The 25694-nt window shown below is 44.2% G+C and overlaps 1 protein-coding gene across 1 annotated transcript in view; it reads left to right on the forward strand.

Annotated features, from left to right (window-relative positions):
- Positions 1 to 25694, forward strand: part of SEL1L3 (SEL1L family member 3) — a 116484-nt gene that overhangs the window by 83268 nt on the left and 7522 nt on the right. The window contains exons 16-23 of the mRNA XM_036419145.2: positions 1467 to 1594; positions 6205 to 6288; positions 15053 to 15143; positions 15273 to 15357; positions 16395 to 16504; positions 20555 to 20682; positions 21543 to 21645; positions 21727 to 21799. Coding sequence (XP_036275038.1) covers positions 1467 to 1594; positions 6205 to 6288; positions 15053 to 15143; positions 15273 to 15357; positions 16395 to 16504; positions 20555 to 20682; positions 21543 to 21645; positions 21727 to 21799 — 802 coding nt within the window. The remainder of the gene's footprint in view (positions 1 to 1466; positions 1595 to 6204; positions 6289 to 15052; positions 15144 to 15272; positions 15358 to 16394; positions 16505 to 20554; positions 20683 to 21542; positions 21646 to 21726; positions 21800 to 25694) is intronic.

Consider the following 25694-nt stretch of genomic DNA (forward strand, 5'->3'; position numbering starts at 1 on the left):
GGAGCAGGAAGCAAGGAGATGAGGAGGTGGGAGACAGGTCAGAAAGGCCGGGGCCCAGGCCACTGTGATGACTCCGCTGCTCTGAGCAAGATGGGAAAGCCCAGGACAGCTTTGACTGAGACAGGATGTGAGCTCCTGGATCTGAGCAGAGATTAGGCTTGCAGGAGACAAGAGAGGGGACGGGGTTAAGCATTGGATCCAAGTGAGAAATGATGGGCATTATCCCATGAAGGGCTGCAACGTGACTGGATTCTGGGTATATTTTGAAGGTCAAGGTACAGGATTCACAGAATTGCATGTGAGGTGTGAGAGGGAGAGGCATCAGGACAACTCTGGAGCACACGGCCTTTGTTGGGATGGAAAGCATGGAGGGGCCATTTATGGGATGGGCAGCAGCAGACCTGGGGGTGGGGAATCTCATTATTTTTCATGAAGCACCATGCTAATCCTGGAGAATTTGTTTTCTCATTTAATCCTCACAACAACCTTTCATGCTAGGTACTATCAGATACCACACTTTTAAAAATATATGTATTTTATTGATTTCAGAGAGGAAGGGGGGGAGAGGAGAGAGAGAGAGAGAGAGAGAGAGAGAGAGAGAGAGAGAGAGAGAGAGAGAGAGAGAGAGAAACATCAATGATGACAGAGAATTATTGATCAGCTGCCTCCTGCATGCCCCACACTGGGGATGGAGCCCACAACATGGGCATATGCTCCAACCAGAAATCAAACCATGACTTCCTGGTTCCCAAGTCAGTGTTCAACCACTGAGCCAGGCTGGCCGGGCAACACATTTTTTAGTTGAATAAAATCTCTCAGGTGGAGAGATTAACATGCCCAAGGTCTCACAGTTAGTAAGGTGCAGAACTGGGATTTGAACCCAAGCCTCTCTGACTCCAAAGCCCATGCTTAAAAATGTCAGCTCACTGCCTCAGGAAAATAATAGTAATCAGCGGAACATATACCTAAGTGTCCCTCCCCCCACCTCTCTCTGACTACTGTGAGACTGTATATTTTTTTGCATTGCAAGAATCCTCCCACACATCTGAGAGCATGGGGTTTTTTATTGTCATTTTCTAATTCTCACTTTCTTCCTGGAAATGCAGTTTTTGTGCATGAGTTTGAAGAAAGGTCTTAAGCAAGGTTAGGAACGCAAATGCCTGAATTTTCGCCTGGTGTGACTTCTGATACAGTCTTCTATCTTGCTGTCAGGGGTTACATGAGGATCAGATGAGGTGACAATGACATTCCTAGTTACATGTCGTCTTACTTCCTTGGCCAGCCTAATCAACAGAACACCAGGGCCAGAGGCTGGCTTCTGTGACTGGCTGTCTTACTTGACTTGGTTTCCTTAACGATGTCAGAAGTGATAAGCCTGTGATAATGCCTTGGCTCCGGGGGAACCAGCCCTGCCAGGGAGACTCCTCACCAAGGAGACTGACATTTGCTCATCTCTCTCTTCACAGACGTTAGCTGGGGAATACTTTCATAAGGCTGCGCAAGGCGGACACATCGAAGGAACCTTGTGGTGTTCCCTCTACTATATCACAGGCAACCTGGAGACGTTCCCAAGAGACCCCGAGAAGGCTGTTGTGTAAGAATCTAGCAGATGCGGGGTGTGAAGGGAAGGCCATCCACATCTGTCCCCCCTTCTCCTTCAGAGATAGGTCCACGACCCCCAGTGGATGCCTGACACTACAGAGAGTACCAAGCCCTATAGATACTGTGTTTTTCCCTTCCCATACAGACCTTTCCACTTAAAGGAGGCACTTTACAGTTTCTCTTTGGCATATCTGAATTGCCAGCATCACTACTCTTGTGCTTTGGGGCCATCTTTAAGGGAAATAAGGGTGACCTGAACTCAAGCACTGTGATCCTGCAATAGTCACTAATGGGTGGGGAAGTGTCTACAGTGTGGAGACGCTGGACAAAGGGATGAGTCATGTCCCCGGCAGGAAAGAGTGGGGTGGCTCGAGATTTCATGGTGATACTCAGAATGGCACACAATTCAAAACTAGGAGTTGTTATTTCTGGAATTTTTATTTAATGTTTTTGGACTGTAGTTGACCGTGGGCAACGGAAACCTTGGAAAGCGAAACTGCAAATATAGTGCTATCTTCACTGTGCCTGGAAGAAGAGTTCTTCTTCTTTTTTTATTTTTTATTTATTTATTTTTTTGCATTTAAAAAAAATTTTATTGGGTTGTAGTCAAGATGGCAGAGTAGAAGTAAAAAATAAAACTTCTTAATAATAAAAGAGGAAAAAAATTAATTTTTATCAGTTTAAAAACTGATAGAGTTCACATAGTTTAAAGATCCAAATAATTTGACAAGACAAAAATAAAAGGAATCTAATAAATAGAAAATAATTCGATAAGAAAAAAACAACAAAAAGGAACTCTGTGCCTATACCACACCAGACCTTTTCCTGCTCCTAAAAATAAATCACTTATCATTTTCACATTTTTAGCCATACTTTTTTTTGCCTCTACTACTAAATAACATGCATCTCCCATTATTTCTTGTCATCTTCATTACAGACATGTTTAAGATATCTAACTGTGAAAGATGAAGATAAAGTTCCCTCTCACTCTGCCATCTCACTACACCACACTTTCCCACTTTTTATTTCTCTCCCAGATTGCCAATAAGCATGTCATTATTTTGGTTAGATTAGTATCGGGGTTTGCATTATTATGACTATGTAAATGCTAGTCACAGCTGAGCCATGTAGTACTCTATGACTACCTTTTCTTTCTTGTACAACTTGATGTTTTCTATGGAGTAGTAATTATATTTTATTGTTCTTTAGCTGCTTGACTTTCTATGTACTTATCATTTCCCATGTACTTGATCTCTCACTTCATCATAGTTGTCTAAATCTCTAAGTCTGTCCACACCCACCAGGTATCCATTTAATCTTGGTGACATCTCCCCTGGAGTCTTTGTTCAGGCCACAGCTGCCCTCCCGAAATTGACTTGGTCATCTGTTTTCTTCATCTCTGGCTTTCTGGTCCTCTTTGTTGGATCCCATTTCTTCCTCTTTCTTGGTTAACGCTTGCATTTTGGTAGAACACATCCTACAGAAGCTTCCTGAAGAACAGGGAACAAGAGGGCCATTGTTAAAAAAAATATTTTACTGATTCCTTACAGAAAGGAAGGGAGAGGGATAGAGAGTTAGAAACATCAATGAGAGAGAAACATCAATCAGCTGCCTCCTACACACCCTACTAGGGATGAGCTCATAATCAAGGTACATTCCTTGACTGGAATCCAACCTGGGACCCTTGAGTCTGCAGGCTGACACTCTCCACTGAACCAAACCAGTTAGGGCAAGGAAGCCCATTTTTAATGTCATGCACATCTGATCATGTTTTATAGGGGCTGGCAAACTATGGCCCACACATAGCATGTGGCCTGCCAAAGAGCTAAGAGCGTTTCCTACATTTTTAAAGGGTTGTAAAACAGACATGGAAAAATATGCAGCAGAGACCATAGGTGGCCCACAAAGCTTAAAATATTTACTGTCTTACCCTTTGTAGAAAAGGTGTGCAGACCTCTGCTGTAGATCACCCTCACACTATAGTCCGCCTCTCCAGGGGGGTGTCTTAAGGCATTTGAGAGCACATCTACCTGAACTCAGTGATGAAACTCACCTGAGACAGACTTGAGGCTTTTGTCATTGTTCGTTGGTGAGGATACTTACTAGTATTGTGATCATTCATATATTTCCACCGACTTTTGTTATCCTTTTGTTATTGATCTCCAGTTTAAACACATTGTGATTAGAGAGTATATTCTGAATGACTTCAATCCTTTGAAGAGAGTTGGGGCTTGCTTTATGACCAGCATATGGTCAATGTTGATGCATGTTTTATCATCTCTTAAAAAGAGTGTGTTTTCTGAACTCATCGGGCACAACAACGTTCTACATGTATTATCAATTACATCAGGTTGGCCTGATCTTCTATATGATTCCTGATGTGTGTGTTTTTCTGCTTGTGACAACAGTTATTGAAAGAAGTGTGTTAAAATCTCCCACTATGAGAGTATACTTGTCTATCTCTCCTTTTAGTTTTGTCAGTTTTTCATTAGATATTTTGAATAATAACTGGGTCAAATAGAATGAGAATTGTTTTTCCTTCCTCATTGGCTCCTTTATCATCTTGCAGTGTCCTCCTTGGTGGTCCTTGTCTGTAAAGTCTATATTTTATGTTAATATAGTTAGTTATGTGAGCTTTTTTTTTTTGTTTGTTAGAATTTGCATGTCCTATTTTTTTTCTACCCCTTTACTTTCAGTCTTTCTTTGTCCTTATTTAAACTATATCTCTTAAAAGCAGCATATAATTTTTTTGTGTATTTTTAGTCAGCTTGACAATTTTAGTATTCAGTTAGTATATTTAGACCACTTACGTTTAATTAGGATATATTTTATTTCAAATGTGCCATCTATTCCTTATTGTTACATCTATTTTTGTGTCTTTTTTCTTTTTTCTTGCCCTTCCTTTGTGTTAATCTATTTATTTATTTATTTATTTATTTTGGTTAAACCTCACCTGAAGATATTTTTCCATTGATTTTTTAGAGAGAGTTGGAAGGGACGGGGAGGGACAGAAAGAAACATTGACATGAGAGAGACACATCTATTGGTTGCCTTCCAAACACAAGCCGATCAGGGCCGGGGAACCTGCAACCAATGTATGTGCCCTTGATTGGAACTGAACCCGGGCCCTTCAGTCCAAGGGCCAAGGTTCTACCTACTGAGCCAAACTGGCTAGGGCTAGATCAAATATTTTTAAAAACATTCCATATCCCCATTTCATTAACTTGTTAGTTATGTATTCTTTTAGTGATTATAAATCTAAATATTACAATAAGCTAGTTCATGAATGATAGACTCCCCCCCCCCCCTTGAAGACAAATTAGGGAGCAGAAACAAAATAGGAAAACCTTATAATAAATCCGTAAAAATGTTTTAGTGAAGTACTAGAACTCTTGGTAAAGATGATCTTTTCGAAGGTGAAGGGATATTAAGAAGTACGAATTGGTAGCCATGGGGATGTTAAAGTACAGCATAGGGAATATAATCAATAATGGTGTAATAATTATGTGCAATGCTAGGTAGGTACTTGAACTATCAGGGGACTATTTTGTCAAGTTTATGATTATATAACCATTATGCTGTACACTTGAAAGTATCCTAGCTAATAAAAGTATAATATGCATATTAACTGTCACTCTATCACAAAGTTGGCAGTGCCCATAGCCACAAGATGGCAGTGCCCAGTCCCCTCAGCCTTGCCGGAGTCCCCCAGTCCTGGCGGCCACTGGGGCTGCCACTGAGAGCAGGCAACATGAACAGCCTGGCGGGAAGCTTGCCCCTGGGGATTGGGGGACGGCCTGCTGCCTCCCTGGCCGAGCGCAGGCCCTGAGAGGAGACGGTGGTCCTGCCTCCCATGGAAGCAGCCTGGCTCCCAGCGATGAGCTGCAGTTCCTGCTGGCTCCCGCAGAAGCGGCAAGCGGCGTACTGTGCGCAATATCATGCAATGGGCTACTAGTGAGAAAATAATATTGAATGTCAACTGTAATTTAAAAATAAAGTTAGCTCTGCTAGTGTGGCTCAGAGGTTGAGTGAACCAGGAGGTCATGGTTCAATTCCTGCCAGGGCACATGCCCAGATATCAGGCTCAATCCCCAGTAGGTGGCATGCAGGAGGCAGCCAATCAGTGATTCTCATCATTGATGTTTCTCTCTCCCTCTCCCTTCCTCTCTGAAACCAATAAAAATATTTTTTAAATGAAAATAAATAAATAAAAAATTTTAAATACCCAAGCAATGTTATAAATCTTCATTCTAAAATAAAGCTAGGAGAAGAAAAGTATTATTGATCAATTACCATACAGATGCCAAAACCAAGATCCTCTTTTCCCTGTAGTGGTGGCTATTGTTCATTGGCAACCTTTCCTGTCCTGTCTTTGTTTCCATAAACCACAACACCTCAGCTTTGCTCAGAAAGGACCCCGGTTACAAAGCTCTCAAAATGTTTCTCTCCTTACCTTCTTAACATTCAGTTCTGGTTTGTTGCTCTGTAAAAATTCTAACAAGCAAAATATTCCCCAAGTGGGATTTATTGCCATCATATGGAGAAAGAAGCAATTATTTAATTTGCCAGTTTGGATATTTTCCTCTTCCCTTTCCTTTGCAGGTGGGCCAAGCACATAGCTGAGAAGAACGGCTACCTGGGCCACGTCATTCGGAAAGGCCTCAACGCCTACCTGGAGGGCTCCTGGTAAGCTTGGGACTCATACTACCCTGAACTTCCTCGGCCCTTGCTTTTCAATCTATGAGACGGAGCTTAGAAATGCAACCAAAAAAAAAAAAAAAAAAAGCAATTTGCAGGGAAATCACGGCCTCTCCATAATCCTATTCGGAGTATCACAGACTGATTGGCTGGTGATTGGGAAACATAGCATTTCCATGTTTAATTATACTCAAAAATTAGTTCTCTAGAGGGAGCATGCACATTCATCAAGTTGAGAGACACATGAATGTGCTGACTTCTTTGCCTCAAGCTTGTTTCTCGTGGTTTCAGAATCCACACACAATGCAGGGCGTCTTGGCTGACCCTCTGCTTCTCGCTGGCGGGTCACCGGAGGTCTGGGATTCCCACCTTGTTTGTGGGAAGCCGAGATCCAGATCGGGGCTCAAGCTAGATCCTTCCATAGCTTGTACTGCATCCTCCGTGGCCAGGAGCCTGGGATTGCAGGAAGTCACTCACAAGACCTCTACTGTCACAGCCAAATGGGCTCCCCTTTCTGACCTTCTGATGGAGGTAGCAGATGCAGAACCCTCCTGACGCCCCACATGAGGACTGTGAATCCCCCCCATTTGCTGTTACTTGATTTTACAAAGAAGGGCACATCTCTCCCAATGCTACGTGACTTCATCTTTCTCCCTTCTGTCAGTGCTAGCGCTCCGTCTTGCTTTTCCCTTGGGCTACATTTTCTTGGCTGGTTTATTGCCTAAATGATCTGGGTATTTCAGTAATAACTGAAAAGGCTATGCAAATCAGCACATATCCCTTCGGAACACTGCCTCGGAGACATTAGACCAGACTCACCATCGATCATTCTCTGATCCGAACCTTAATTAAAAATTTAAATATGAGCCCAAAAGAACACTATTTTCTCCTGTGGTCCGTGGGTGCCCACGTAATCAAAAGATAGCATCTTCGTAATGGAGAACCTGAACTTAGATAATGCAGGGGAAATGAACCCGATGGAAAAAGGCACCAAGCTGCAATGTTTGTTATGAACTCCTGTGGAAGTTTATTATAAGTGGCCTCACTTTGCACAGCAGGAAAGACATTTTTTCATGAAATTATTATTTTCTAATTGATATACCTTACAGGTCTTGTGCTATTTCATCTTGCAAGACTCCCATATTTGACTTGCTCATTCTCTACAGGTGCCCTCCAAACTTCCCACCCCGGCTCCTCACAAGCTTCTTAGGGGGAACCAATCACTCAGATAGCAAAGTGTTATTATATGTGGGACATTCCCAAAGAGAGAGCACATCTGTAAACAGTCCCCCACAACACACACACACACACACACACACACACAGACACACACACCAAGATGTCTGACACCTTTTCCCATAAAGAAGATAAGTCAGTAGCTAGGCTTATTTTTATTGTTATTTTATTTTTTGCCTATTTTTGAATTTAGCATCCCTTTAACATTTAAAATTTTGCAGTGAACGTCAAGAAGAATTAAGATTTGTGTGGCCTGCTGTCTGCTATCTTTCTTAGACTATGCAGCCACAGAGATGGATTTTTCTTTTCCAGGTGGGAAGGATCAGGGAATTAAGTGTGCTCTACACTATTTGTGTGTTTGCGTTCAGTTCATCAGATTTGACTGAGTCAACTTGCATGCAGGGCACCTTGCCATGAGCTTCAGGGATGTCACAAGAAGGGTTTAGGGTAGTTTGCTGCCTCAACTCTTCCTTGTGCTGAACTATTAGGTATAGTAATAATTAATGTCGTTTTCTAATACTTTTTTTAAATCGAATTTATTTAAACAATACAACAAAATTTAATCAACAATATAGTTGCCGTTGTTTTCTACTACTTGTGCCCAACGCTCAGGAAGCATTTTAATCCCTCTGTTGTAAAATTCTTGTGATTTTGATGCAAAAAAATCGGTCAATGCATTTTTGAGGCATTCTTCATTATTAAATTTTTTTCCAAGAAGAAAGTTTTGCAAAGAACGAAACAAATGGTAATCGGAAGGGGCAATATCAGGAGAATATGCAGGTTGAGGGAGAACTTCCCATTCCAACTGGCGCAGTTTTTCAGCAGTGATTCTTGCAGTATGCGGTCGTGTGTTATCGTGGTGAAGAATTACGCCCTTCCGATTAATCAGCGCGGGTTCTTTTTCTCTTAAAGCTTGGGCTAACCTTTCCAATTGGGCACTATACACTGCACTTGGGATGGTTTGGTTAGATGGTAAAAGTTCATAATGAAGAATTTCTTTAAAATTCCACCAAACACACAACATCACTTTTTTCGCATGCAAGTCAGGTTTTGGCGTGGGCCGAGGAGCCTCATTTTTGTCCAACCATTGAGGCTGCCTTTTCAAATTAACATACAGCACCCATTCTTCATCTCCGGTAACAATTTGCTCTAAAAACGGCAAACGGTTTTGACGGGAGAGGAGCGAACTGCAAATTGTGACTCTTTGATTACGGTTGTTGTCGGTCAACTCATGAGGAACCCATTTTCCAAACTTTTGGACTTTGCCAAGTGCACGCAATTGATTGGAAATTGTTTTCTGTGAACAATTTAAAGTTGACACAAGGTCTTGTTGGGTAATTTGAGGATTTTGCACCAAAAGAGCTTGAAGAGCTTCTTGATCAAAATTGGACACCCGGCCTCGACCACTCTTGTCATCTAACGAAAAATTTCCCTCGCGAAATTTCTCAAACCAATGCTGGCATTTTCTGGCGCTAACTGCATCTTGACCAAGAGCACTACAGATGTTTTTTGCAGCCTCACTTGCTTTTCTTCCTAATTGGAACTCGTAAAGCATGCAGTGCCAAATATGCTCTTCATCCGCCATCTTCTTAGCCCTAGTTTTGCAACAAAAACCAAGCCAAACACAAACTTTTTCAAGCAAAACTTGTTAATTGCACTTCACACGTTCTGTAGATACCACGTGTTTGAAGGTTATGTCAATACAAGTCAACGCCAAGCAAGATTTTAAACGAATGTTTAAAAACATTAATTATTACTAGACCCGATACCTCCAGTTTCCCACAGGGCCGTTGTGCTGTCTGACCTCTGGGCCTTTGCACGTGCCCCGGAGTCTGACCAACTTCTTCCTTGCTTGGGTCCTTCCATGGGTCATGCTTGCCCTTTACTTTGATTGCCCTCTGACTTGTATCCCAGTGCCCAGCACCTAATGGCACCTGTGAAGTGCTCAGAAACTATTGCGTGAATGAGCTAAGGCAAGTAGAACAAACATAACGTAAGCGTCATGAGTAGTATTTGAAGAACATTGGGGTTTCTGAGGGGGAAGAGATGCTACCTGGTTTTGGGGGACTTAGGTCAACCTTTATAATGGGGGCCCTCGGGGGATGATGGCATGTCCACGGAGCCATGCGGGGAACAGCATTTCTTGAGAAGGGAATTGCAGGAACAAAAGCAAAGAGATAGGAAAATTCTGGAAGTCTCTAGAAAATTTTAAGCCACCAGTTTGCCCCAAGGGTAAGATTTGCACAGGGAGTGCTATACAACAAGACCAAAGAGGTGTTACTTTATGGGAGTTTGAAAGGAAGGGTATGTACTTTCTGCTTACTTTGTGGAGCAGCAGCAGGGAGTGTTGATGGATTGGAGAGAAGGTCGTGATGTGGCAGAGCTGGACTGTGAGATGCTTCCCCGAACAGCAGTAAAGAACAGTGAAGGGAAGGAAGATACAGAAAGAGTTCTGGTAAAAGGTGCTGATCATTTTTGTTGGGGAAGTGGCATGAGCCAGTTGAGTTGTTTTTCTCTTCTTTTGTGATCTGAGTTGATGCATACGAAATAATATGTGATGTATATGTAAGTTGCAACAATAAAAAGAACACCTGTAAACCTCCCACCTCCTGAAGAAAATGAACTATTGAAACTCCCTGCATTGTATGTCCCCCCCCCCAGCCCCAGTATCCAGAAGTAACCATCATCCTGAGTCTTGCTCTCTTTATAGTTTTTTTTTTCCCCTAAACATGGGTATATTCCTAAGCAATAGATTTAGTTTGACTTGATTCTGAGCTTTCTGTCATTAGAATATTATTATACAAGAATCTTTAACTGCTTCTTGTCACTTAACGTTATGTTTCTAAGATTCATATATTTGGGTGCATGTCCCTGTAGGTCGTTCCTTTTTGCTGCTATCCTATACCACAATTTACTTAATAATTCTCCCATTAACACATCTATGGGTGACTTCCACTATTTTGTTTTAAGAACAATGCGACTATGAACATGTTTTATATATCTCCTGATCCATAGAGGAAGAGTTTTTCTAGAATATAAACTTAGGAGGAGGGACTTCGTAAGATAATGCTATTTGTTTTCTAAAATGATTTTATCAATGGACTCTCCTGCTGATCGTCAATATCCTTGCCAATCTTGATGCTGGTACTAAAATATTACTAAGGATAAGTCTCCATCTAAATATGAGGCCTTTTCATAGCTACAGGAAGAAACATCTACTGCCCAGGACAGTGGGAAAGTTTTGTCAAAGTCTATTTGACAAGAAGTGCTTTCCTCTCTCCGAGCCCCCACACTTGCCCTGGGGGTTAAATAGGAAATATAAGAGCATGGCCTCCCCACAACATGGCTTTTTCTGGTGCCATCTAGTTTGCCATCACAGAACTACACCATCCATCAATGTCCCAAGTCCATCCCCTTCTTACGTTTCCTGTGAGTGAATTTATTCTGGAGTTATTTTCATGCAGGTTTGATGAGCTTGTGTTTTTCTGTGTTGCTCCAAGATTTCTAGGGGATAGCTGAAAAGAGGAGGGTGTTGTGTGTGTGTTTTCTTTGTTGTTGTTTTTTTTGCTGTGTAGGCACTTAATAGGGAAGATAATGTTTGCCTGAGGCTGTCCTTAGACACCAGGAGCAATCAGCAAAGGAGAGACCAGCTGTCATGTTTCGTTTCTCTCTGCCTCATTTCTGCATGTGTTTTATCTGTGAACTGTGTGTCTTACTGCTCTTTGTCTTAAATATACTCCCAATGTTTAACCCGATTATGGTGGGGTTGAGGCAAGACAAGTAGATGTGCTAGGTCCCAGCCCAGAAACTCACCTGTTGCCCTGGCTGGTTTGGCTCAATGGATAGAGTGTAAGCCAGAGGGAAAGGTCCCTGGTTCGATTCTGGTCAAAGGCACATGCCCTAGTTGTGGTCTCAATCCCCAAAGGGGGGGCGTGCAGGAGGCAGCTGATCAATGATTCTCTCTCATCATTGATGTTTCTATCTGTCTCCCCATCTCTCTTCCTCTCTGAAATCAATAAAAATATGCATGTGGTTTTTTTTGTGTTTTTTTTTTTAAAGAGAGACTCACCTTTTGGCAATGGAGCAGGGACCCTGAAATCCACTGAGACCCCAGGATTGTTTTCCCTCCTTCCAGTTGGAGCTGCTTCAGGCATCATTAGCAAGGAGCACAGAGAAAACAATGTAATTGTTGGAGAAGCTGCTCAGAGGTCGTCTGATGCACAGCTCACAGCCAGCAGCCCTCAGAGTTGTTACGCAGCATCATTAGGAAAGTTCCATAAATGTATGTGCTGGCTTTGAAGCGAGAGGGTAGCAAATGTGCCCCAGCCTCGTTCTTTAAATTCCCTCCTCTCTGCACCCACCCCACCTCCCCATCCCAGTGACCGTCTAGGAGACAGTTTCACTTGAGTGCATTGTAAATAAAACTCAAAGCTCTGGCTAGCTTCCTAAGCCTTGAAGAAATTTCTAGAAGGGCAGTATGGTCTTGTGCCTTGTTTGGGGGCTTCCTGAACATAGCAAATGCTGAGGACATGACTATCCCAACAATACGAGTCTAGACATATCTGTAATCAGTGCTTTCAGGCAGTTTCTGTTAAAACACAAGCAAAGAGGAGGGAGCGTGAATGTGGACAGGGTTGCTGCAGAGGTGGTGTGTCTGGGAAGTCTGAGGAAGCCGAGGAAATGTGGTCTCCTGTGTGCTAACCCCGGCCTATAGCTCACTCCTCCGTACTTGAGAATAGATGGCGGTGGAGTCAGGGTGCGCCCGCCTCTGCCGATTGCTTCTGCAAGATGGAAGACAGAGGTGGGTTTCTGCTCAGCACTTCTATTGACCTCGCTGTTTCCTGGCGCCTCCTTTTGATGGATCGCAGCGCTTCTTCAAAGGAAATACACGAGGGCTCTATGAAATTTCCTCCCGGCCTATGCAATTATTGGACAGGGAAAGTCTCTCTATAAAACTTCTTTCTCCCGCTCCTCTCCCACCACACGAGAGACTGTCTTTGCCAAGTTTATCATGGTGATTCTGTCTTGTGGGAGGGTTGGCCTGGTGCCCCCTGTCCCCCACCCTCACTGCCAATTCTAATAGTCTGCCCGACTGCTGTCTAAGAAAAACTCACGTTATTACAGTTTAATAACACGAGTCACATTCCATGCCGCCACAGCAGCAGAGGGAGCCGGCTCAGTATTCGCATTTGGGCTGGCAAGGGTCCACCATCTTCTTCCCTCACTCATCCCTGGGGAAACTGAGGCATGGGTACAAGCCCCAGTGTCTCAGGAGACACTTGAGATCATAAGACCTTTGCAACAGGACTTTATTGCAGAATGACAGAATGACGGGGACTTGGTGCTGGGTCGGACTTGAGGATTCTGGTCACCAAACATGATGTTTGCAGTCCGTGTGAGAAAACGCCTGTGCGGCCCTAGCTGGTTGGGCTCAGTGGATAAAGTATCTGCCTGGGACTGAAGGGTCCTGGGTTCGATTCCTGTCCAGGACACGTTCCCGAGTTTTGAGCTCAATCCCCAGTAGGTGGCGTGCAGGAGGCAGCTGATTCGTGGTTCTCTCTCATTGTTGATGTCTCTCTCTCTCCCTCTCCCTTCCTCTCTGAAATCAATTTAAAAAGGAAATGCCTGTGTGTTTTTTGAGGTGGTGTTTCGGCTCTAGTCAGTCGTGGGCTTGTTAGCTGACCTGCCTGTGCAGGGGACACCGCTTAGCCAGCCTCGTGTCTCCTTAGAATGAGTCATGGCTAATTGGCCGGGTGTCTCGGAGATGGAGAATCAGCTCGCTCAGCAGCCGCGTGGCCCATGACCTGCAGCGTGTCTGATTGAAGATCCGCTGTTCTAACTTGACTCCCAGTCACCTCTCTCTGTCCCCGAGGGATGATCTGCCAGAGCCGCTGTAACGATGTAGAAAGGTGATCTCAGAGTCTGCCTCCCTTTGTCCCCCACGCCCAGCCGCCTCCTGTCCTTCCTTCACCCACTTCCTAGTGGGAGTGGGAGTCAAGGGCGAGTTCTTCATGTTGGCTACTTAAGATGAAAAAGATGCTTTCAAAATAATTTTTATGGTTAAAATACATTTTTATTCATAAACTGGGTGATACTAAGAAAATGGAGGAAATCAGATAAGTCAAAAGTAAAGAATAAAAGTTACTTGCATTCTCACCACCTAACGAAAAGCACTGTTAGGTTTTGGATAGATAACTTTTATGGTTTAGTTTTCTCAGCATATACAATATATATCTGTGTGTGTGTGTGTGTGTATGAATGTGTGTATTCGGTTTTATTCCAAAAATGGAATCGCATTGGTTTTTATCCTGCCTCTTTTTTTTTTCACTGAACAGATAATTTTGCATAGACATCTTTTCACATTTCTGGATATGCATTATTTCACATCATTTTTTATGGCCTCATCTGAAAGTGGCTGTACCAGGGGTTGATTTTTAAAAATATATATTTTTGTTGATTTCAGAGAGAAAGGGAGAAGGAGAGAGAGAGAAACATGAATGATGAGAGAGAATCATGGATGGCCTGCCTCCTGCACAGCCCATACCAGGGACTGAGCTCACAATCTGGACCATGTGCCCTGACCTGGAATCAAACCATGACCTCCTGGTTCCTAGGTCGATGCTCAACCACTGAGCCATACTGGCCAGGCTGTGGGTAAATTTAAATAGTCACTGATTTCCAGATATTTAAGTTCTTACCATTTTTTAAAATTTTTCAAACATAGCAAAAGCTCTGCCATAAACTCTCTTGCCCCAGAATCTTTGCACGTCTCTGATTGTTTTTTTAGAATGAACCCCAACAGGAGAACTGTTGGGCAGGTGGTGTGAGCATTCTCAGGGCTTCCTACAATCACACGTTCACTGGCCCTCCCACCAGCAGTGGTGGTAGGAATATGCCCGTTTCCCCAGCCCCCTGACACTTCCTGGTAATATGAATCGTGTGACAGCCTCTCAACAGAGGAATGAGGAATGGTCTCACTGTTGTAAAATTGTTCCGCTCCTAGTGGTTTCGAACTTTTATTTGTTTATATGTGCTTTGGGCCCTTGCCATCCATGCTCCTGTAAGCTGCGTCTCCTTTGCCAGACGTCTCATGCACCACAAAAGCCCAGCTTTAATTACGCTTGTTCGGAACCCTAAGCCCCATAAAGCCTTTCACAAAACAGAGGACTCCCAGGACTTTGTGTTAATACCGCTCTCTCCTCCAAGCAAGGGAGGATCCAGGGACCTGAGGCTGTTCCGCTTGCCATTCTGCCAGTAGAGGTAGCTGTTGCATTAACTAGATCCCAACCTTATCTGCCAGTTCAGCCTTGAAGACAGAAAATAAATCAGTGCATACGGTATTTTTAACAACAGTATTTATTTAAAAAAAAAAAAAAAAAAAAAACCAACAAACTCATGGTTTTGTGCTTTCAAAAGGAAACTGCTTATTTTGGGCCCTTATGTTAGAATAGCGAGCTCCCTGTGAAAATTAGTAAGAGCCGCTATATGAAATTTCTTATTAATCGTCTATTTTTAGGCACGAAGCTTTGCTGTATTATGTGTTAGCAGCAGAAACGGGTATTGAAGTGTCACAGACAAATTTAGCACACATCTGCGAGGAGCGGCCGGTGAGTAAATGCGTGCTCTGAACGGAAGCTCTAAGGTGAAGGATGATGGATGGGGTTTCAGGAGGGCAAAATTAGTCACTCGGCTGAAATATTAATGAGTTTACTTTTTCTCCCCCTTCACTCCCTTAGGACCTGGCCAAGAGATACTTGGGTGTTAACTGTGTTTGGAGATACTATAACTTCTCTGTTTTTCAAATTGATGCTCCTTCCTTTGGTATGTATAGAAAAACGGGTGCTGAATTTTAATCCTTAGTAACAGGAAACACCTAAGGGCTTTGTGTGCAGTGTGATATTTCTCAACAACTAGGGGAGAGGGCAAAGTCTCTGCTATTAAGGTCATGACTGAAATCTGCTCTCAGCCTCATGCAGCGCACATGTCTCCTGGCCCACTGTCCAAAAGAGAAAGCCGTGATGGACAGAGTCTGAGCCAGTGGTGGGTTGGTTCCCCGCCACCTTCTGCTCTGTAGGGTAGAGGGCTAGCCCCAGGAACTGCAATTCCCAGACTCCTTTACTCTGGGGCTTCTGAGTAGTGTCAGCCAATGGGAGGCTGTGGCGGGAGACTACAGGATGGGAGGAGTGGCGGAGCCTAGGTATTTGGCTCCTCTCTCTGCTTTGGGCTGTTCTCTGCTAGTGACTGCATTTCCATGGTCCCAGCAGGCCCTTTAACACAGGGATGGATGGTCGTAGCGTCCTGCATTGCTGGTAATCGGTTTGCCATTTGCCTTTTCAGCTCTCCCAACACCCTGGTTGAGCATGAATTTCATTCCTTCCCAGTACTGAAATCCCTCTTTTGAATGACCTGATTCTATTTTCCTGAGTGAGACATACACTCTTAAACAAAACTTACTCTTTGGAGGAAAAATAATGCATACGGTTGAGTAAAGAAATACCCTTTAGTCATCAAACCCAGGCAGCAGAATTTCAGGTGGGAAATAAAGTGCTCCCCCAAACCCCAGTCCTTGGCTGATTGGGCTGCAATTCTCACGAATAGATCTATTCGGGAGGGCTACCAAGCAAAGCAGGAAAATGTGTCTGGAAATATGGATACTCAGCAGAAAAGCAGTGTGTGTGTATGTGTGTGTGTGTGTGTGTGTTTTCTACTGACACATGAAAAACATACACACCCCAAACATATTCTGCAGTAGGAGTCTGGTAGGAAAAACTCTCCATTGTGAGAATGGGCCCATCATGTAAGATGTCAGTCTGAAGTAAAACCCCCGGACAAATGCATCGGTGCTTTTCGCCCCACAGCCTATTTGAAAATGGGAGACCTTTACTACTATGGCCACCAAAACCAGTCACAGGACCTGGAGCTGTCTGTGCAGATGTACGCCCAAGCAGCACTGGATGGGGACTCACAGGTAAGCAGCAGCAGCAGCAACAAAAATTAGTTCTTGGCTGTGCCCATTCACAAAGCCTAGAGTTCTCACCAGCTCTCTGTCTGTATATAGAGTAGAGGCCAGGTGCATGAAAATTCGTGCCCTGGAGTGGGGGTTCCCGCAACCTGGCCGGCCTCCTCTCACAGTCCGGGAGCCCTTAGGGGCGGGAAGGCGATGCCTCATCACACCTCTGCTGCTGCCACTGCCGGCAGCACAGGCCTCGGCCAGCCTTGGTTACCTGAGCCTCAGTGGCCCTGGGCGGCTGGGAAGCCACCATCTGAGGCTTGCTTGTGCATTGGGCCTCCCTGGGCAATCGCTATCCAAGGCTTGCCTGCACCTTAGGCTGGCCCTCGGTGGCTGGTCAGCTGGCATCTAAGGCTTGCCTGTGCCTCAGGCTGGCCCTGGGTGGCTGGGGGGCTTATGGTGGGTCTGGCCGCACCATGCGCCTGCCACCCCCTACCCCCCAACCCCAGCAGGGCTGAAAGGACTAGGGGACTCTGGCAGGGCTGAGGGGACTGGGTGCTGCCATCTTGTGGCTACGGGCGCTGCCATCTTTGTGATGGCATGATGGTCAATTTGCATATCCCCTCTTTATTATGTAGGAGGATGCTTCGCAGGTGACAGTCATTTCCCACCCATTTTCACTAGTCCTTCCCAAAGGCCCTGTGAGGAGGACACTAACCATGTGGTGAACCTTTACTGAGCGCCTGCTGTCTTTCCCACACCATCCTCACAGCAACCTTGTGGGGTGGGGATTATTAGACCCATTCTATAGTCGAGGACACCAAAGCTCTGACAAGGGGGTGCATTGCTAAAGGCCAAGCGGTCAGGTAGTCGGTGAAGCAGCCAGAGCTTCAACCCAGGTCTTCTAGCTCCAAGGCCAGGAGTCTGTCTACCAGATTCCATCAAACTAACTTGCCAGATAGAAACTCAAGAAACTGGAAGCGTGGTCCAAGTGGAAGTGGGGCCAGCTCTTTGGCAATAGGATTTTGCTCTCAGTGACTTGTTTTAGACTTATTTCAGAATTTTTTTAGATGTAGAGACTCTAGATTTATAGAAAGAGGACAAGGGAGTTGCTGTGTGCCCTCTGTCCAGCTCCCTTTCAGGGATATATCTTTCGTGACCACAACCCTGTTATCAAACCAAGAGCTCTACCTTGGTTTTGCTCCATAAAGTACACTCTAGGCTCTATTTGCATCTCACTGGTTTTTGAACTAAGGTCCTTCTTCCATTCCAGGATGCCACCTAGCATTTAGTTGTCATATTTCTTTCGTCTTCTTCAATCTGTAGCAGTTCCTCCTCCTTTCTTTGTTTTTCATGACCTTGAAACTTTTGAAGAATATTAATCAGCCAAGTATTTTGTAGAATGTCCCTCGATTTGGGTCTGGCTTCTGTTTTCTCGTGAATAGATTCAGATTATGCACTTGGGACAAGGACAGCACAGAAGTGATGTGCCCTTCTCACCGTACCCTATGGGGCATACAGGATGTCTTATTGCTGGTGAAGTTGATCTGAGTGACTTGGTTAAGGTGTTTTCTGCTGGATTTCTCTCCTGTAAAGCTAATATTTTTTTCTTTTCCATTTATAGCTATCTTGGGAGAGAGTTTGCAACTACACACATATCCTATTTCTCCTCAAATTGCAACCTACTAATTTTAGTATCCATACAGCTTGCAACAATTATTACTGTGTGTGCTAATGAAGAGCCTATTCTCTCATTCCTTATGCATTTGCTAATCAGGATCATTTGCACAATGGAATTTGGAATAGTTGTTGCCCTCTCAGGAAACAGGTTTCTGGTGTTGTGCTGTGGAATTTGATCATTTATTTTCATTTGAATAATTTCTTTGAGGGATAGTATTGCTAAGTCAAACAATCTAAACCATTTTGTAGCTACCTAATAATGGTTTGTTGTCATTTACTTTCTGAAAGGGTTTTCTAATTAATACATCACCAAGCAGTGGTGAAGGGAAGGAGGGTAACTGAAATCTTGTCCGCACTGGGTGTTTTGATAACTTAATTTTGCTAACTGAATAGTTTTAAGTCGATACTTCTTTATTGTTTTAAATTGCATTTATTTGGTTACTAGTGGGGAGGGACACTTTTATATATACTTGTGTATGATAATTTACTCTTCATATTTTTATGCGAATTCTCTATGCTCATTTGTTGCCTGTTAATCTATTGAAGTTTTGACACCTTTGAAAATTTAAATTCAAGTTAGTTTTTTTTATACTTTTGCCTCGTAGATAATGAATCTTACATTATTACATTGCATATAAATATTCCTCTTACCTATTTTCCCATTTATTTCAATCTTGTTATGTTTCCATTCTTCAGAGACTTTAAATTTTTATAGGTCATTTTTTTTTCTTTTCTTCTAATACGTTGTTTTAAGAGCACCTTCCTTTCAAAGTGCAGAGAAATATTGTATTTTCTGTGTGTGTGTGCGTCTTAAAGATACTTAACACTTCCATCTATTTAGAGGTTATTTGGCAACATGGTGGAGCTTAAGATGGGAGACTCTGGAGCCTGTCTGCTCCTGTTTGAATCCCAGGTCTGCCCCTTTCAAGCTGTGTGACCTCGGGCAAATTCCTTAACCTCTCTGTGCCTCAGTTTCTTCATCTATGACATGAGGAAGATAATAGTACCTATCTCAATTTGTTGCTATGAGATTTAGTGAATATATATAAAACAGAACAATGCCTCACAGAAAGCAAGCACTCAGAAAAGCTAGCTCGTCTATGGCCATACCACCCTGAACACGCCCGATCTCGTCTGATCTCGGAAGAAAATGCTAGCTGCTGATATTTTTTATCATAGTTATTGCATAGGATGTGTGTGGGAGTGCTGGTGATACACCCAGGCAGATGATGATTTTCTTTCTTTTTTAAAAATATATTTTATTGGTTTTTTTATAGAGAGGAAGGGAGAGAGATAGAAAGCTAGAAACATCAATGAGAGAGAAACATCGATCAGCTGCCTCCTGCACACCTCCCACTGGGGATGTGCTCGCAACCAATGTACTGTGCCCTGACCGGAATCGAGCCTAGGACCTTTCAGTCCACAGGCTGACGCTCTACCTGCTGAGCCAAACCTGTTTCAGCCGGATGATGATTTTTATTGAGATTGTTAGTGGCAACTGAAAGGAAAGGCCAAAAGGAGAAGATGTCATTGAAACATGACCATGAATTCTTTGAAGGACAGCAAGGCAGTGAAATCTGTAAAGCCCTAATGCTAAGTATGGCCGTCTTTTGTTTATTTCTTGGTCTGGCCGCTTGCCCGGCTCGAGATGGACAGTGTGTCGCCTCCAGGTAGCATCACAGCTCCCACCCTGGATGAAGGACCTCTACCCTTAGGCTCTTAACTCTGTTATCTCATTGGACCTGCACAGCCCCACGAGGCAGATCCCACCTCTGAGGGTCAAGAACAAGGTGTATGATAAGGAGACATAGGGAAATGTACCACAGTGGAGGTCTGTGCCAAGAGAAATCATGAGAGGAGGTTTTCCACGCTGGGAAAACCTGGGGAGCGGAGACAAACACCCGTCCGTTATTCTGTGCATAGGAGGGGCTCCCTACATGAGAATGTCAGTCATCAGGGGCACCCCCAGCCACAATAGCATTTTGGTAGGTCTTGGACTTGCGGATGGGGACCCCAGACTCGGCTGCAAGTGATGGACATGGCCTTCGCCTCAGTGTCTGGTTCTGCCGGTGACACAAGAGCGCATTTTCCCGTGAGCCCCGTTTTGAGAGAATGAGCAGCAAAGGACAGGTCCCCGGTTGGCTGACTTCTGAGCAGATGGGACCCAGCATCCTCTGAAAGTCTCCTGGTTCTCCTGCAAATAAATTTCTCAGACGCATGTGTTTAGGGGAACCATTCATCAATGACGATGACAAAGCCATCTGGCTCTGGGGACTGGGGGGGTGGGGGGGGGAGCTAGAGGTTGTAAAAGTTTACATTCCGAGAAAGGCTGTGTGTCTGGGTTTTATTGTAAGAAGCTGCTGAGGTTGGTGTGTGGCTTGCTTACAGGGATTTTTTAACCTGGCCCTGCTCATTGAGGAAGGTGCTATCATCCCACATCACATTCTGGACTTCTTGGAAATTGACCCGACTCTCCATGCAAATAACATCTCCATCCTCCAGGAACTATACGAAAGGTGAGTTCAGAGCCTCTTGAATTCTGTGGAATCCGGAGGGACCCAGTGGATGCCATTGGCTACTTGGTTCAAGTTAGCCTGACTCTTATGTTGTAGCGTTTCCTGCTCTGAAAAGGCTCAGGGTTTGTTTTGATTTGCGAACCTTCAGCTGGACCCAAACTTACTTCCGTCTTCTAATTTCTGAGGCTTGAGATACAGAATGAGCGTGATCTGAAGTTAAGGTGCTGACCAAGGTTTTCCACGAGAGTGGAAAAATAACGTGTCCGATTAGACCATGTCTTTCTTTCTTTTTTTTTTTTAAAGAATGTTCTATTGTTTTCTTTTTTTTTTACCGAGGGGAAGGGAGAGGGATAGAAAGCTAGAAACATCGATCAGCTACCTCCTGCACACTCCCCACTGGGGATGTGCTCGCAACCCAGGTACATGCCCTTGACTGGAATCGAACCTCGGACCTTTCAATCTGCAGACTAACGCTCTATCCACTGAGCCAAACCGGCTTCAGCTAGACCATGCCTTTCTACATGACAGGGCAGCATTCTGGTGTCTGAATTCAGGGAGACCCTTGGACGGGAGTGTTGTCCCAGCAGCCCCCATGTTTCAGGGACCTCCTTGACCTGTTGGCATTTTACTAGTCTTAAGGACAGAGTGACCTTTTCCTGAGATTTCTGGCAGGATACTCACATTGTAGGGCAGGCTTCAACCCCTCGGAACTGCCTATTTTCCTTTGCCTCCCATTTCAAGTGTGCCTGCTTATCCCCAAGCAGAAGGAGATTGGTTTGAGGGTCTGAGAATGACCATCGTGACTAATGCCACCAAAATCTGGCTGACACCTCAAGGTGCCCTCTGCTTTGTGTCTGCAGGTGCTGGAGCCACAGTAGTGAGGAGTCCCTGAGCCCCTGTGCCCTGGCCTGGCTCTACCTTCACTTCCGGCTCATCTGGGGTGCTGTCCTGCACTCTGCCCTGGTAGGTACCCTCTTCCGCCGGCCCCGCCCACACGATCCCAGCCCCTGTCAGTCATCTGACGCCTGTTTCCGGTGTCTGTAGATCTACTTCCTGGGAACCTTCCTGCTGTCTGTGTTGATTGCCTGGACCCTGCAGTACTTCCAGTCTGTCTCAGGTAAGGCTTTCTCACAGGCCAGGGCAATATAAAAACAGCAATTCCTTTCCTTACCAGAAAAGTCACCCTCTCCCTCCCCCTGCCCTGGGCCATGCTATTTCCTTTGGTCATTCAGGGGTCGACGGTCCTCCAAGGGGTGTAGCATAATGTCTGGCGATGGAAGACGCCAATTACTATTATTTTTTTCAAAGTAAGCAGAATTCTTTTAGTAAGAAGCTTAAGAAATTGAACTGGAATGTCTTCCCCCATTGAAAATATCTGCTAGCAAAATTCTACCTCTGTGTGACTTAAAACCCAGTCCAGAGGCCCCTCCAGCATAAATGCTTATCCTTTGTATCCCAGTCCAAGGACAGCAAGTCAAATGAGATGATAAACAAGCACCCATGGTGAATAAAAATACCCAGCCACCCCACCCCCCCCCCGGCAGGTGTGGCTCAGTGGTTCAGTCAGGGCACATGCCTGGGTTGCGAGTTCGATCTCCAGGTGGGGGCATGCAGAAAGCAGCCAATCAGTGATTCTCTCTCATCATTATGATTCTCTCCCTCTCCCTTCCTCTCTGAAATCAATAAAAATATATTAATTTAAAAAATATATCCAAAAATGAAAATATATATCCAGCCACATGGATTCGAGGGAGGGTCTAAGGAGGAATGCAAAGTGAACATTTATTTTAGTGTGATTTCCACACATTGCTATTATTTTTTGTAGGCTAGTGTAGGGCAGTAGTTAAGGAAATGGACGCCTCTGTCTTTCTCTTTGGGCTTAAAGTCCAGACTTGGCCCTGTGACTTACGGCGAGTCATTTCACCTTCACATTCTCAGTCCCATCCTCCAATGGCTTGTCAATAAAATGAGGTTATAATAGTAACTACGTTCCAGGGATGGGAAAAGGGCTCAGTGAAAAAAATATATAGACATGACACTTACCAAAAGACAACTGTAGTTAAATCTTAGCTGTTACACTTACTGGCTTATAAAGCCCTCTCAGTAAATATTATCTGTTACGTTTATCTGCCCTGTTGGATCATAAGCTGGGTTGCAGGAAGGTCTGTCATTTGTGGTCTCATACTTAGTAGGTGCTCAAATTTGCTAACATCTCTCGTGGAGGATTATAGTTTCCTGCCATCTCCGATGGTTTCAAAGGACATAATCACTCATGAAGACCAACAGGGACATTTACAAACAGACACATTAGGACTGAACATAGCATTGGATGGAGCCTTTGCATAGCCATTATTTCTGTCACAGATAATGACAAGCAAAAAGAGCACTTTTCACCTCCACTTCGATGGGGACACAAAAGTCACTGTTATGGGGGGCTTCTTGTAAAATACAGAATCATTTCCCTCTGACTTACCTGAGGAGGTTAACAGAGATCCAGCAAGAGCCCTCCCAGCACTGGGGCCTTGTGGTGTTCCGGCTTATAAATTTTCCCCATGCAAATTCTGTCCCGTCCCCAAATTTGTTGCCATTTATTTTGCATCTTGTCACTGTTTTCCATTTCAAATTATCGTTGTCATTTTTACTCTGTAGAAATATTGTTATGATTATTACAAATGCAATTCCGATGGAGGAGCTAAAAATTGCCTTTATGATTTGATGCCAGCTGGTCGCCATGAAAATTCATGGGCTGATGGAATTGCTTGGATCCGAAGTCTTCATTCTCAGTCCCTCCATCCTCTCCTCTCCCTGCCCGGCCTGCCCTTTTGTAGATTTTTCTTCCTGTGTATCCTTACTCCTTCACACACTTTCTTCATTTTTTTTTTTTTTTCGAACTCTTTTCATTTGCTTCTTCCCTAACATTCCCTCTCTCCCTGTTGGCCAGCCTTAGAGAAATCTGCATGAAATCTTTAAAAATTTTTAATTGTAGCCCTGGCCAGTATTACTCTGTGGTTAGAGCGTAGGCCCACGCACCAAAGGGTCATGGGTTCAATTCCCAGTCAAGAGCACGTACCTGGGTTTCAGGTTCGGTCCCAGGCCCCAGTCGGGGCGTATGTGGGAGGCAACCAATATATACCTCTCTCTGTCTCTGTCTCTTTCTTTACCCCCCCATACCCCCATCCCTTTCTTCCTTCTTTTCCACTGTCTCTAAAATTCAATGGCAAAAATATCCTCAGGTGAGGATCAACCCAAAAAAAACAAACAAAATTATCCATTCTGCATGTTCCAGATGAAGAACTGAGGCAAAAGGAATGAAGTGGCCTGCCCCATAATCACAAGATCAAGTCCCAGAGAGCATGTAGGGCAGCAGAATTTCCAGACTCATCGTACTTTCAAACAGCCATTATCATCTGCCTCCGACCTCTTGTCCCCTTACATAAGAAGTATTTTGCAGCACATTTTTGGAACCCTGAAATGAACGATAATTACCCTGCTACACACTTTTTTTTTTTTTTTTTTAAAGAATGTCCTCACCAATATAAAGGAGAAGTAAGGAGAAACTAATTATCATAAAGTAATATCTTTTTCAATATCTAAATTCTAGCCCAGTGCTTCTTCATTATAATGTGCACACGAACCACCCAGGGAGCTTGTTAAAGGCAGATCCTAACTCAGCAGGTCCCGGTGGGCCTGAGATTCACCATCTCTAACAAGCTTTCCGGTGATGTCCACACTGCTATTCCATGGACAACACTTTGAGTCATCAGGGCCTAGAAGTAAAAACAAAAAAATCTCCATGTATTTCCAGAATGTGCCCCACAGTGGTGCCAACCAGCTCTGGTGGAACTAGGGTTAAGTTAAATTTATAGTAAATTATTTTCGTGTGTTTCAGGTTGTCAGCATTAGGTGCATACCTGTCAATAACTGTGAAATAAGAGGGTGCTATTCCATCAGTGATGGGGTGATGAGGTCAGGGCAATAGAGGCACAGAGAGGGGAGAAGCCACTGGTGTGACCCCAATGGGCTGGTAACCTGCCCCATGGGAAGGGAAAAGATGTCCCAGATGCTGGTGGCAGCCGCGGTGTGGAGAAGCAAGCGCAGTAAGGAAGAGGGGCTGGTTTGAGAATGAGGGGCCTACCTGCAGCAGCCTTGTGCAGGGATTTGTGCTGTCAGTCAGGGATCTGTGTCATTTCGTGACTTGCATATTTCCAGTCAGTTGTTTTTACAAATTAGTGATTTACGATCCAGCCTTTAAATTGAGCTGTCCATCCATTTTGCGTTCAGCTCCAGCTACCTTCATTTCCCCCCTGAGCTTATATGCTCTGTGATTTATACTCAACACTTTGCTGCGCTTGCCACATTAAATTGCCCCGCGTTCGGAAGGCTGGCAGTGCACGCCAGTAGCTAACGGCACAGGCTTGGAGTCAGGAAGCTGCCGGGACTCTGGCCCGGCCACTCGCGTGTGACCTTGGGCAGGGATCCTATCTGTGCCTCAGTTTCCCCCGAGGAAATAGTACAGCTCCCTCCTGTTGTAGTTGAGACCATAGGATGTTTAATGCTTGGAACTACCCAAATGTTAGCTGTCAAGGAGCAATGTCCTAGGGCATGTTCCCTCTCTGAAATATCTCTCTCTGTCTCCCTCTCTCTCTCTCTCTCTCTCTCTCTCTCTCTCTCTCTCTCTCTCTCTCTCTCTCTCTCTCTCTCTCTCTCTCTCTCTCTCTCTCTCTCTCTCTTTCTCTCGCACCTGCACCTGGAAAGCTTGGTTTATCTCCAAAACAGACACAGTTGCCAGAGCCTAGCATGGTCTTCTGTGTTGTGAGACTCTTTCTAAAACATAGAATGTTTAAAAGCATCCAAACAGAGTTGTTGAATAGTCTATCAAAAGCACCAAAATAGGTACACAAAAAATACTACACACCTATTTTATTTCATTTAAGGGAACATATATATATATATATATATAATAAAAGTATAATATGCTAATTAGACTAGACATCCTTCCAGAATAAACCAGA

The sequence above is a fragment of the Pipistrellus kuhlii genome, unplaced genomic scaffold (genome assembly GCF_014108245.1).
Source record: "Pipistrellus kuhlii isolate mPipKuh1 unplaced genomic scaffold, mPipKuh1.p scaffold_m20_p_1, whole genome shotgun sequence".
Lineage (NCBI taxonomy): Eukaryota > Metazoa > Chordata > Mammalia > Chiroptera > Vespertilionidae > Pipistrellus > Pipistrellus kuhlii.